Source organism: Mustela lutreola, chromosome 13, assembly GCF_030435805.1.
Source record: "Mustela lutreola isolate mMusLut2 chromosome 13, mMusLut2.pri, whole genome shotgun sequence".
Classification (NCBI taxonomy): Eukaryota; Metazoa; Chordata; class Mammalia; order Carnivora; family Mustelidae; genus Mustela; species Mustela lutreola.
This window is the reverse complement of record NC_081302.1, coordinates 53,174,573-53,186,980: the sequence shown is the minus strand read 5'-3', so window position 1 is coordinate 53,186,980 and position 12,408 is coordinate 53,174,573. Positions and strand designations below refer to the sequence as shown.

General features: G+C 39.7%; 1 protein-coding gene across 3 annotated transcripts in view; it reads right to left on the bottom strand.

The window, feature by feature from the left end:
• Positions 1–6,185: 6,185 nt before the first annotated feature.
• WBP4 (WW domain binding protein 4) overlaps positions 6,186–12,408 on the bottom strand; it is a 66,766-nt gene continuing 60,543 nt past the window's right edge. For all 3 annotated transcript variants that reach the window (XM_059144599.1, XM_059144600.1, XM_059144597.1), the window contains exon 10: positions 6,186–7,479. In XM_059144599.1, the coding sequence (XP_059000582.1) occupies positions 7,269–7,479 (211 nt within the window). In that variant the 3' untranslated portion in view covers positions 6,186–7,268. The remainder of the gene's footprint in view (positions 7,480–12,408) is intronic.

Genomic DNA, 12,408 nt, shown 5'->3' with positions numbered 1-12,408 from the left:
TGCCATATCTCTGTGTCAGCTTCAATTTCTTTCTTTGGTGTTTTTTAGTTTTCTGACTACAGGTCTTTCATCTCTTTGGTTAGATTTATCTTAGGTTTCTTATTTTTGGTGCAATGGTTAATGGGATTGTTTTCTTTTTTGGGATTTATTTATTTTTATTTTAGAGAGAGAGTGTGCACATGGTGGGGAGGGGCAGATGTAAAGAAACTGAAGAAGAATCAGAGAACAGAGCCCATCATGGGGCTCCATCTCAGAACCTTGAGATCACGACCTGAGCCAAAACCAAAAGTCATATGCTTAACCTACTGACTGTGTCACCCAGGTGCCCCAGTGGGATTGTTTTCTTAATTTTACTTTCTGCTGCTTCATTATTGGTGTATAGAAATGCAACATCTGGGGCGCCTGGGTGGCTCAGTGGGTTAGGCCGCTGCCTTCGGCTCAGGTCATGATCTCAGGGTCCTGGGATTGAGTCCCGCATCGGGCTCTCTGCTCGGCAGGGAGCCTGCTTCCCTCTCTCTCTCTCTCTGCCTGCCTCTCCATCTACTTGTGATTTCTCTCTGTCAAATAAATAAATAAAATCTTAAAAAAAAAAAAAAAAGAAATGCAACATCTTTCTATGCACTGATTGGTAAACTGCAACTTTACTGAATTCATTTTTCAGTTCCAGCAGTTTTTGGGGGGAGTCTTTTGGGTTTTCTATATATAGTATCATGTTGTCTGCAAATAGTGGAAGTTTTACTTCTTCCTTACCCAGTGTGGATGACTTTTCTTTTTTTTCTTTGATTGCTGTGGCTAGGACTTCTAGTACTATGTTGAGTAAAAACAAAGTAGCCATCCTTGTCTTGTTCTTGACCTTAGGGGAAAAGCTCTCAGTTTTTTCCCATTGAGGACATTAGTTGCGATAGATGGCTGTGCGGCTCAGTTGGTTAAGTGTCTGCTTTTGGGTCAGTTCATGATCCCAGTGTCCTGGGATCCAGTCCTGCTTCTCCCTCTGCCTCTGCCCTCTGCTTGGGCACACATACATACTCTCTCTCTCAAATAAATAAAATCTTTTAAAAAAGGATGTTAGCTGAGGGGTTTTTTAATATGTGGCCTTTATTGTGTTTGGGTGTGTTCTCTCTAAACCTACTTTGTTGTTGTTGTTGTTGTTGTTGTTGTTTTTATAAAAAATGAATATTGTACTTTGTCCAATGCTTTTTTTGCATCTATTGAAATGATCCCATGATTCTTACCCTCCTATTGATGTGATGTATCATGTTGATTGATTTGCAAATATTGAACTACCCTTTGAACCCAGGAATAAATCCTATATGATGGTGGGATGATTTCTTTAATGTATTATTGAATTCAGTTGGGTAGTATTTTAATGAGAATGTTTGTAACTGTGTTCATCAGGGATATTGGCCTGTAGTTCTCTTTTCTAGTGGTGTCTTTTTTAAAAAAATATTTTAATTATTTATTTGGCAGACAGAGATCACAAGCAGGCACAGAGGCAGGCAGAGAAAGAGGGAAGCAGGCTCCCCGCTGAGCAGAGAGCCGGAAGTGGGGCTCGGTCCCAGGACTCTGAGATCATGACCTAAGCTAAAGGCAGAGGCTTAACCCACTGAGCCACCCAGGTGCCCCTTTTGGGTATCAGGGGAATGTTGACCTCATAGGATTAATTTGGCAATTTTCCTTCCTTTTCTAAGATTTGGAATAGTTTGAAAAGAATAGGTAATAAGTCCACTTTAAATGTTTGGTAGAATTTGCCTATGAAGCCGTCTGGCCCTGGATTTTGGTTTGTTGGTAAATTAGTTCCTTCATGTTTGTTATTAATTGTTTTATGTATTTGGGTGCTCCTATGCTAGGTGCATAAATATTTACATTTGTTATAGCTTCTTTTTGGGTTTCCCCTTTCTTATTATATAGTGTCCTTCTTTGTTTCTTGTTATAGTCTTTGTTTCAAAGTCTGTTTTGTCTGATATAAGTATTGCTACTTCAGCGTTTTTAAAAATTTATTATTTATTAGAGAGTAAGATAGGGAGGGGCAGAAGGTGAGGGAGAGGGAAACTTTAGCAGCACACTCTGCATTCAGCATGAAGCCTGATGTAGGGCTTGATTTCATGACCCTGAGATCATGACCTGAGCTGAAGCCAAGAGTTGGACATTTAACTGACTGAGCCACCCAAGCGCCCCTTGGTTTTCTTTTGACATCCATCTGCATAACAGGCCAGCTTTCACATCCATCTGCATAACCTCTGCACAACAGAGGTTTCTCCATTTCCTTACTTTCAATCTACAAGTGTCTTGGGCCTAAAATAAGTCTCTTGTAGACAGCATATAGATGGGTCTGTTACCCTGTATCTTTTGATTAGAGCATTTCGTCCATTTACATTCAAAGTAATTATCAATAGATATGTATTTATTACCATATTATTACTTATTTTGTGGTTATTTCTGAAGATTTTCTCTGATCCTTTCTTATTACTCTCTTCTGTTTTGCTGATTTTCTTTAGTGATATATTTGGATTTATTTCTTTTTATTTTTGCATGTTTATTAGTGTTTTTAAAAATTTTTATTTTTTAAAATTTCTAAAGAGATTTTATTTATTTGACAGAGAGAAAGAGAGAAGAGGGAGAGAGGCGGACAGATACAATAGCAGAGTGAGAGGGAGTAGCAGACTCCCTGTTGAGCAGGGAGTCCAATGCAGGACTTGATCCCAGGACCCCGAGATCATGACCTGAGCTGAAGGCAGATCCTTAACTGACTGAGCCACCCATGTGCCCTATTAGTTTTTTTTTTTTTAAAAGATTTATTTATTTATTATTTGAGAGAGAGAGAGAGAGCATGCACACAGGGAGGGAGAGGCAGAGGGAGAAGGAGAGAAAGAACCCACAGCTGACTGTGTACTGAGCAGGGAGCTCAGTGCAGGGCTCAGTCTTACAACCCTGAGATCATGACCTGAGCTGCAATCAAGAGTTGGACACTTAACCAACTGAGCCACCTGTGTGCCTGTTATGGTTATCATTAGGTTTCTATGTAAACTCTCCTTCAATAGCAGTCTACATTAAATTGATGGTTAAGTTTGAATCCATTCTTTTCTCTTCTCCTCTCTATATGTATTGGTATGTATTATTTTGTATGGTATGTATTATCTATATGTTTTGGTATGTATTACTTTATCCTTTTTTTTTTTTTGTGAGTTCCTTGATTAATTTTATACAGAAATATTAATTTTTATTGCTTTTGTGTTTCCTACCTTTATAACATAACTTTTGGTCTCTTTTTTCTTTCCTTTTTTTTTTTTTTTTTTTTTTTTAAATTAAGGAATCTCTGTATTCAATGTAGGACTCAAACTCATGATCCCAAGATCAAGAGTTACACGCTGTAATGATTGAGCCAGCCGTGAACCTCTGGTATCTCCTTCTACTCATGAATTCCTCTTTAATATTTCTTGCAGAGCTAGTTTAGTGGTCACAGACTCCTTTAGTTTTTGTCTGTCCGGAAAAGCCTGAATCTGTCTATTCAGAATGACAGCCTTGCTGGATAAAGTATTCCTGGCTGCAGATTTTTCCCATTCAGCAATTTAAATATATCATGCCACTCCCTTCTGGCTTTCAAAGTTCTGATGAAAGATCTACTAGCCTTATGTGTTTTCCCTTGTAATATACCAACTTTTGTCCTGCTGCTTTTAAGATTTTTTTTTCCTTACCACCATACTTGTCCAGTATAATTACATGTCTTGGTGTGGATCTGCTTTTGTTGATTTTGATGGGAGTGCTCTGTGCCTCCTGCATCTGGATATCTGTTTACTTCCCCAGATTAGGGCAGTTTGCATTATTATTTCTTCAAATAATTTTTTTGCCCCCTTGTCTGTATTCTTGTACGACTCCTACAGTGCAAATATTAGTACATTTGATGGAGTCACTGAATTCCTGTCCTTGTTTTGTGTAACTTTTTTTCTCTTTTGTTCAGCTTGATTATGTTCCATTACTCTGTCTTCCGGGTCACTAATTCATTCCTCGGCTTCTTCAATCTCACTATTCATTCCATCAAGTGTGTTTCCCATTTTGTTTATCGAGCCCTTTATCTCTGCTGTATTATTCCTTTATCTGTGTAAATGTCTCACTCATCTTCCACTCTTTCTCAAGTCCACTGAAAATCCTTATGATCATTGCTTTAAATTCTCTATTAGGCATGTTAGCTTATCTGTTTTGCTTCGATCTCTGGCCATGGATTGTCTTGTTCTCTGGTTTGGGATAAATTTCTGTCTCCTCATTTTGTCTGCTTCTCCATGTCTGTTTCTGTGTGTTAAGAAAGTCACCTAGGGGGGCACCTGGGTGGCTCAGTGGGTTAAGCCGCTGCCTTCGGCTCAGGTCATGATCTCAGGGTCCTGGGATCGAGTCCCACGTCGGGTTCTCTGCTCAGTGGGGAGCCTGCTTCTCTCTCTCTCTCTCTGCCTGCCTCTCTGTCTACTTGTGATCTCTCTCTGTCAAATAAATAAATATATAAAAATCCTTAAAAAAAAAAAAAAACAAAAGCTCAATTTAAGAAAGTCACCTAGGTCTTCTTTTTTATTTCTAAGTAGGGGCTTGAACTCACAACCCTGTTGTGAGTCAGACGCTTACCCAACTGAGCCACCCAGGCACCATGGTCTTCTGCTCTTGAAAGTAGTGACTTTATAAAGAAGAGGTCCTGGAGTGCCTGGCAGTGCAGTATCCCGTTTATCAGAACTTGGGATTTTAGAAGGGTATCTAATGCTTATACCCTCCTGCTGTGTTTGAGTCACTTTTCCGTTTGGTGCAGGCATCTGCACTGACTCTGGCGTAGTGAGGGTATGCTTGTTCTCTGTGTTGTTTGTGGGACTCAGGCAGGCCAGCTCTGAGGGGACTGCCTGCTAAGGAACTTGGCATTAGGGTAGTGGTGTTAGTAAAATTTCTGTTGGGGCTCTAGTTCTATGCTGGATCGCCCAAAACGCTATGGCAGCTGAGGGCTATGTGCTGGAGCCAAGGAGGATGTGAGGTTGGGCGTGCGGCAGCAGCTGAGCGAGTCCCACAGAAGCAACTATATACCTTGTGGTTCAGCAGGGTGTGAGTAGGGTCTAACAAGATTTGCCCTGAGGGGGTGCTTGGCTGGCTGTCAGGGGAGCGTGCAGCTCTTGGTCTCAGGATTGGGGGTTTGAGCCCCATACTGGGTATAGATTACTTTAAAAAAATATAACAAAACTTGTGCTGAGCCCAGGGTTGAAACTAGTGGGCTCAGAAAAGGCAGTCACTGCGTGTGGGGGGCCGGTAGCATGTTAGGTCCTGAGTGTCCGTGCGGCACCACCTCCCACGTCCCGCAGGCGGCCCTGTGTTCATGCTGGGGGCGGGAGGAGGAAAACGGCACCTGCCAGCTCCCTCATTTTTGAAGTCCCCTAACATAATCTGCAATCAATATGAACAGATCTGTCTCCTGTTTCCCCAGCATTGCGTAAACGGCTGTTTTGCATCTCCAAGCAGGCTGCTGTGCCTTCAAGGGTGGAAACCCAGCTATCCCTTGCCCAGGGCTGAGTTAGTTGACTTTTAAAGCTCCAGGCTCCAAGTCCCACTGGTTTACAAACTCATAAAACTCAGCACCTCTGATTTTTAAAGCCAAACCTTATGGGGATTAACCTCCCCCATGCGAGCTCCCTGATACCAGGGCCCATTTCTCTGCCCTCTCCTGAGGCACAGCTGCCTCCATCCCATGGCAGCCTCCCTCTGCCTTTCTGAGTTTCCTAATCTTTCAGATGCAGTTCCTTCTCTGTGGTTAGTCGTGGAGTCTGTTCTGCCAGTCTTTGGATTGTTCTCCTGTTTATTGACTTGGATGTGGATGATATCTAGTTGTAAATGTGGGACAGGGAGAGCTCAGGGGCCTCCTATGGCACCATCTTCCCAAGCTCCTGATGATAAGCTGTGTTCTTTGCATTTTTTGTATGAGCTAACTGGGGGTAACATGAAGCAGCATTTCATTTATGGTTTTCTTGCTTTCTCCAACTGAGCACCAAATACACTGGTTAGGTAGATGACAAATGGGCTACTCAGAATCTAAAACACTTCTTCATAATGCTATATATTCACGAAATATCCAAATAAGTCAACTGAATATAAAGACAAATCTCTAAATACTGCTTCACCAAAGCTATATTGACTCTATTGATTATTAGAAGGAAAAAAACCCAATATTATTTTTTATAACATTTTTAATAAGCTATCATTTTCTTACATGTACACTAGTAAACTTAAAAAGACAAATATTTACTACCAAATGTTAAATACTGTACAATTTATAAAAAATATAATTTTTAAGAATTTGGAGTAATAAAGGGAAGAAACCTACTTCAAATGGATAAAATAAGAAAATTCTACTTCTCAAGAAATTTAACTAGAAAGACATTTCCCATTTGTCTAAGGGAACACTAAAAACTTTACTGAAGCCAGAGACACACTATTTTTTTTAAGCTTTCATCTAACATAGCTTTAAATAAGCCTTAAAAATTATTTTCCAGTACATATAAGGCTGCTAAACAGAGTACATGACTGCAGGATTGACTGTGCTAGCATGGGAAGTCATAAAGAACAGAGATAAGTCTCTTTCATCTTTGTATCTTCAGCTCTAGCGTAATGCCTAGCTTAAAGTAATGTTTAAGCAATGCTTGTGGCTTTGAACTGAACTGGGAAAATACACATTTCTAACTTTGGTCCAATTTTCATTCCATATTAAGCATTTACACTTGAAGTACCTGAGTAGCAGTCCTGTTCTTTGGCCCTTGACCTTAAACATAGTATGTATGGTAAGCTAACACACATACGCTTTCTCCATCAGCCTTCTCACAGGATCCTCAAAACTGAACCATCATGTGACTGAATTTTCTTTTATGCGGTCTGATTCTTTGCCTTGGATAAGTTAGTATCAGTGTGCAAAAGTAATGCATTTTCAGTGCAGGATAAGAATGTACTTTTGAGTAAGAATGGAATAAAGGCCTTGCTTTTCCATGTTTTAAATAACAGATACATAGCATCTTATATTATGTCATAATTAGCAATTTTTAGACACTGAACATAATACACTGTATTACAATGAAATGTGGTAGGCTTCCATTTTAGGAGCAAAAATAAGTTTCACATGAAAAAAGATTTATTTTAGATTCACATAAAATACATTTAGAATAAATCTAAATTTTTAGCATTTAAACAAACACAGAGGAGCTTCAAGATGTATAGTCTCCATGCTGTCCAAAGAGGAAGTACAAAAAGCTCTTTTATAATTATTGATCATCACCTCGTTGCCTTAAATTTCTAGATTTTCCATTTTCAAGTCTTCTCTTCTTAAAGACTGGGGCCACTCCATCTGCCATGACTCCAAGAGAAGTGACTGTTTTTTCTTTAAATATTACTTTGGGTTGCCCACCAATATCAGGTTCTGAAGTTGACACATATTCATTTTCGGTGCTCGGAAGTTCCAAATCTACCTCCTCACTGAAACAAGAAGTAAAAATAAAACCATTATCTGACAGACTTAAGACAAACTTTTACATAACCTCCGAGTCTACTAAAGGCCCAAGAACATCTTTCTAATGACAGTGAGAGGTTAAAAATCATTTCAAAGTAGGCAACTACTTAAAGATACACATTTTATAGTATTATTTAAGATAAAGAATACTTAGGTGGCTACATGTCTGGGAGTTTCGTCTATTTTTTTATTCCTACTGCACAGAGCATGTATCATCTAAGGCAATGTTTGTGCTTATACATGACCAGCAGTACATGTTACAAAGATGGGTAAGTTATTTGTGGAAGCCAATCTTGCCATAAACTGTTGACAAGGACTCTGGGGGCTTACATAGCACAAGGTGAAAACCATAGGATCCCACCACCATCCTATGGTAGGTGACTCTACAGGCCTTTTGCCTAGTACTCTTTTTCTAAGAAGTAGTCCTTCAACCACCCACGTGGTTAGTAAAAATAATTAGCTTACTAGTCTAGACATTGGTACCTTATAAACATGAATCTATGATAGTACCCCACCCTCTCCACAGTTAATTTTCCCTGAAAGAGCAACTACTTCATGCCACCCCCATCAGTTCTACCCATTAGCTTTTTGACACGGCCAAGAAAGATCATTATGTTTAATTCTGTAGTGGTTAAGAGTATAAAATCTGTGGGGAACTACATCTCCTCCTATTTAAAGGAATTCTGCCATGACTGAGAATATAGTTGGCTTACAGAGAAAAGCAGCAAAGCGGGGGACAGAGAATACTGTCAATGTTTCATTACTCCAGTAACTCCTGAGACTCAGCCCAATTCTTGCCCTACCCATAGCTTGGTAGGTAGAATCTTCCTAAGAACCTCTGAATTATTAACCTTTTTTATTTAAGGTAACTTAAGTTTCTATCACTTGAAACCAAAAGATAGTATTTGTTATAGACTAACCATATAAACATGGGTTTATTTCTGTGTTCTCTACTCTGTTCCCTTGATCTGTGTCTATTTTTGTGCCAGTACCATACTATTTTGATCACTATAGCTTTGTAGTAGGTCTTGAAATCTGGGGTTGTGATACCTCCAGCTTTAGTCGTCTTTTTTTTGGTAAATTAATTTCTTTTCAGTCTAACAGAATTCATTGTTTATGCACCACACCCAGTGCTCCATGCCATATGTGCCCTCCATAATACCCCCACCACCTGGGTCCCCCAACCTCCCAACCCCCGCCCCTTCAAAACCCTCAGATTATTTTTCAGAGTCCATAGTCTCTAATGGTTCATCTCCCCTTCTAATTTCACTCATCTCCTTCTCCTCTCCATCTCCCTATGTCCCTCCACAAGTAAGTGAAACCATATGATAATTGTTGGTATTTTGATAGGGATTACACTGTATCTGTAGTAGGTTGCTTTGGGCAGTATAGACATTTTAACAATATTATTTCTCCCAATCTATGATAATGGAGTATCTTTCCATTTGTTTGTGTTGGCTAAGACTTACCAATATATGCCTATTTGGTCCAATTATCTTAAAAGTACATGATAACAAATTTGATTCCCTCAAAGAAAGATTATCTAGAAAGATCTAAAGCAATAGTACTGCAAGATTTTTTTTTATGTCCCATCGTACATATACATGAATAAAAACAAAGGTTTAAAAAAGTAGGTTTCTAGGCATAGTAATTACTTAAAAATAAAATCTTTTTAAAAAAAGTTATATTGGGGCACCTGGGTGGCTCAGTTGGTTAAGCGTCTCCCTTCAGCTTAGGTCAATATAGTTACAGGGATGTAAGTATATTGATCAAGCCCTGAGTCGAGCTCCCTACTCAGCAGGGAGTCTGCTTCTCCCTCTGCCTCTCACCCTGCTTGTGCTCTCTCTATCTCACATAAATAAAATCTTAAGTAAAAAGTCAGCTCTAGGGGTGCTTGGGTGGCTCGGTTGAGTGGCTGCCTTTAGCTCAGGTCTTGATTCCAGGGTTCTGGGGTCGAGCCCCACCTCGGACTCCCTGCTCAGCCAAGAGCATCTCAGGGGAGAGCCTGCTCCTCTCTCTCCCTCTGCCTGCAGCTCTGCTTACTTGTGCTTTCTTTCTCTAGTTCTCTGTCAAATAAATAAATAAATCTTAAAAAAAAACCCACCAGCTCTAAACTTAATGCGGGGACTGAACTCACAACCCTGAGATCAAGAGTCGCATGCTTTACCAACTGAGCCAGCCAGGTGTGCTCCTATTTTTTTTTTTTTTTAATGTAAAAATAGTTAGAAATTCACCAGGATTGCAAACAAAACAAAAACAGAGAATGTTAAGTACAAAAATAACATTTCAAACTAGTAATAGGCAGTTCAAAACTAAAACAAAACTTCTGCTTGAGGAAGAATCTATCTTAGTAGATTATAATGTGATAAACATTTCCTCAAAATCTGATAAGGGAATGCAGAAAATAGGATTCTCACTGGAACAGGTCTTAAATCTGGTTTGTTTTGAAAACATATGCCTTCTAAAACTTTGATTTACTGTATTAAAACTGCATGTTAAAGCGTTTTTGTTTGCTCTGCCTACTTCCCTATTTTCTCTTAGCTTGCCAACAACAGTGCTAGTAGCTAGTAGCCCCTGCAGCTGATGGGAGTATTAACTCTTGGCTTTCTACTCTTTTATTAGAGGAGAGGAAACTGAGGTTTAAAGATATTAAATAACTTGGTCAATCGAACTTAGGGAAGTGGAAGAGCTTGAAATAAAATCCAGGTGTGTCAGACTTAAAATTTATATTCTTTCCCCTACACCAATCTGCCTCCAAGTGAAAGTAAATAATTTTATTAACCAGGGGAGAGATGCTTGATGAATGAAGAATAGTAGAGTTGGTCACTGGAAAAATGACTATGTATTCAAAAATATTTGATGTGAGAGTCATGTATTTTACTTGAATCTTAGTGCTTTATATTATATTCTGGTAGAGTGATCAAGCTGTAATTTTTAAAATTTTTCCTTTTTTTTTTTTTTCAAAGATTTTATTTATTTATTTATTTGAAGAGAAAAGAAGGGGAAGCCTCAGGCAGGGGAGAGGGAGAAGCAGGTGCCCCTCAGAGCAGAGAGCTGATGTGGGGCTTGTCCCAGGATCCTGGGATCATGACCCAAGCCAAAGGCAGTCACTTAACCAACTGACCCATCAAGTCACCCCTGTAAGTACTGCTTCTTACGTGGGATTATGGGAAAGATAAGACAGAGAAGGGTTCCATTTTGTGAAATGATGGTTCTAGGAACCAGTGGAGGTTAACAGAAATGGCAGTGAGGCAGGATATATTATGACATATTTAACAGGAAAGAAGTTTGTAGGCAAGAGCCTGCAAGTTAACATCTTCCAGAGAAATGCCTGTTCAAATAATTCTGGGACAGTTACAAAAATAATTACATAAGCACTTCTACAAAACCATAATCATTTCCAAATTCAAAATGCAAGAACTGTAAAGGTTATAGTATCTGAACACAATGTAATAAAGGTAGAACAAACAACCCCCCCCTCCCCAGTGTAGATTTAAAAATGTGAAAATTAATAAAAGGAAACTTCATTTAGAATGGAGTCAGGAGGCCAGCAGGGCAAGCTCTCAAACCCTATTACTCCTCAATTCCAGACCCAACAGGAAAAGAGGGACCTTACACACAGATACCACTTTGCTATCCCAGCAGGAGGAAGAAAGGCTTTCCTCCTCCCCCAGGAACAATCCAGCCAATGAGAGATGGTCACATCTCACTCAGCCAATGGAAAGCCACTATATGTCCACTTGCCAGTTTACTTCAGTGGACTGTTTTATTTGTAATAGCTTTCCTAACATCCCACTTTTGTCTAGAAAAGGGCATTCCTCGCCTTCCTTCTGCAGATTAGCCTATGGTTTTGTCCTACGTTATTTGTTCTGGACTGGAATCCTCTGCTATTCGTGAGTAAATCCATTTTTGCTGATAAAATAATGGACAGTTTTATTTTTAAGGTTAATACTATTTGGTGATCAGAAATGGGATCCAGTGAAGATCCTCAGCAACTCTGAGGTTGGGTGAGCGAAGACATGATGGTACCTACAGAGCCAAGTGAATTTGCAGCTTACTCTCCAACCCGGGAATTTAAAGGTAGGTTTTCTCCTGGATTTTGAGTGCCATGTTTTGTGTTCAAGCTCCCCAGGCTTCATTTGGGATTGTTTTAAGGCCTTGAGTTTTTCTTGTTTTTACATCTCTAGCAATTACTTCTTTGGCCTTTGGTCTGACTCCTATTAGAACTTGGACTGTTCCTATGCTGGTCTTTGGCCCAACTCCTGTCTGGATCCAGACTCTGTGCCTACTGAAAGAGTTCTAGCATTCAGTCTGACTCATTTTTGGAACCAGACTGTTACTGTTGAAACTGTGCTGTTTAGAAATTTTCACTGCTCTAGGGAAAAGTCTCTAAGAAATGGGAGCCCAGTCATCAAAATGCTTGAAGGTGCTCCCTCACCCCCAATGTCCTTTACATCTTTCTGGGATGTTTTGTTTAAAATATATCGTCCCTATGCATCCATATTTATAACTAAATAGATCAACTTAACCAAAAGTAAATCTGAACTTCAGTGGCATTATGGGGAACTCTGAAATCCCCAAACTTGTTTCATTCAAATTTAAATTGGAAGGCTATGACTGGGAAGGGGAGAACCAACATGGTGGAACAGTAGGAGTCCTTAATTTTGTCTCGTCCCAGGAATTCAGCTAGATAGTTATCGAACCATTCTGAATCCCTACAAACTCAACAGGAGATTGAAGAAAAGAATAGCAACAATTCTATGAAAGAAAATCAACCACTCTCTGGAAGGCAGGACATGTGGAGAGGTGAATCTGAGGCGATATTTGGGAAGATAGACCGTGGGGGGAGGGAGCCTCTGTGAGCCAACTACCGGCAAGTGATAGAGCAGCAGAGA